At 54.7% G+C, this 1,098-nt stretch overlaps 1 protein-coding gene across 3 annotated transcripts in view; it reads left to right on the top strand.

Moving 5' to 3' along the window:
- Positions 1–1,098, top strand: part of CD22 (CD22 molecule) — a 57,940-nt gene that overhangs the window by 48,395 nt on the left and 8,447 nt on the right. For all 3 annotated transcript variants that reach the window (XM_011982255.1, XM_011982256.1, XM_011982257.1), the window contains 2 exons: positions 643–739; positions 856–931. In XM_011982255.1, the coding sequence (XP_011837645.1) occupies positions 643–739; positions 856–931 (173 nt within the window). The remainder of the gene's footprint in view (positions 1–642; positions 740–855; positions 932–1,098) is intronic.

Raw genomic sequence — 1,098 nt, 5'->3', positions numbered from 1 at the left:
CTGTCTCAATCAATCAATCAGTCAATCTAGGGAACCATCACCAGCACAACTGAAGGCCAAAGGAAAATATCTGGAACATGTTATCAGAAATCTAACAGACACATCCCATCATACAAAACCACTGTTACCTGGGTGTCCCCTCTGCAGACAGCCTGACAGCCTCCTCTTTTTCCCAGGGCCATGGAGTCCTCGCATATGAAGGTTGCATACGTCCTCCCCCCAGTGCCCTCTTCAGGGCCTAGGTCTGCAGCCTCTTGTTTTGGGCATGCTTGCAAGGACAGTTGCAAGATGCATTCCCATGTGGAATTGCTGGGTGGAAGACAGGTGCATTTTGAGAGCTGATCACACAGCCATACTGCTGTGAAGAGCTGCACCCATTCATGCGAGTGCGGGTCACAGGCTCTGGGCGTGCCGTGTCTGTGGGAAAAGCAGCTCCTCAGGAGAATTAGTGCCTTCCTCCTAAAGGGAGGCCCAGAGCAAGCAGGGGTTGGTGTTACCCTCTTCCTCTGCACCCCTGTCCCATGCATGCAGGGGAGAAGAACAAGTCTGGCTGCGGAGAGAAGTCCAGGATGCCTTCCAGGCAAAGGCTGCCAGGCAGAGCTGGCCTCTCAGCTGATTAAGGTCTCTCCTTTCTCCACCCAGATAGCCCGGAGACCATTGGCAGGCGAGTGGCTGTGGGACTCGGGTCCTGCCTGGCCATCCTCATCCTGGCAATGTGTGGATTCAAGGTCCAGCGACGGTGAGCTCCTGCTGCCTCCCACCACCTCCTCTTTCCGTTGGCAGAGACCCGTGTCCATCTCGAAGCCTCCAGCCTGTGGAGTCCCTGACCCTCACACCTGTGCTTTTATTTCTCAGTTGGAAGAGGACACAGAGCCAGCAGGGGCTTCAGGAGAATTCCAGTGGCCAGAGCTTCTTTGTGAGGAACAAAAAGGTAGGATGGAGCTGGGTGCAGTGGCCCATGCCTATAATCCCAGCACTCTGGGAGGCTGAGGCAGGTGGATCACCTGAGGTCAGGAGTTTGACACCAGCGTGGCCAACATGGTGAAACCCCGTCTCTACCAAAAATATTTTAAAAATTAGCCGGGCGTGGTGGTGCAT

This window comes from Mandrillus leucophaeus, unplaced genomic scaffold, assembly GCF_000951045.1.
Source record: "Mandrillus leucophaeus isolate KB7577 unplaced genomic scaffold, Mleu.le_1.0 Scaffold238, whole genome shotgun sequence".
NCBI lineage: Eukaryota > Metazoa > Chordata > Mammalia > Primates > Cercopithecidae > Mandrillus > Mandrillus leucophaeus.
Note: the sequence above shows the minus strand (reverse complement) of the source record. Positions and strands in the feature narration are given on the sequence as shown.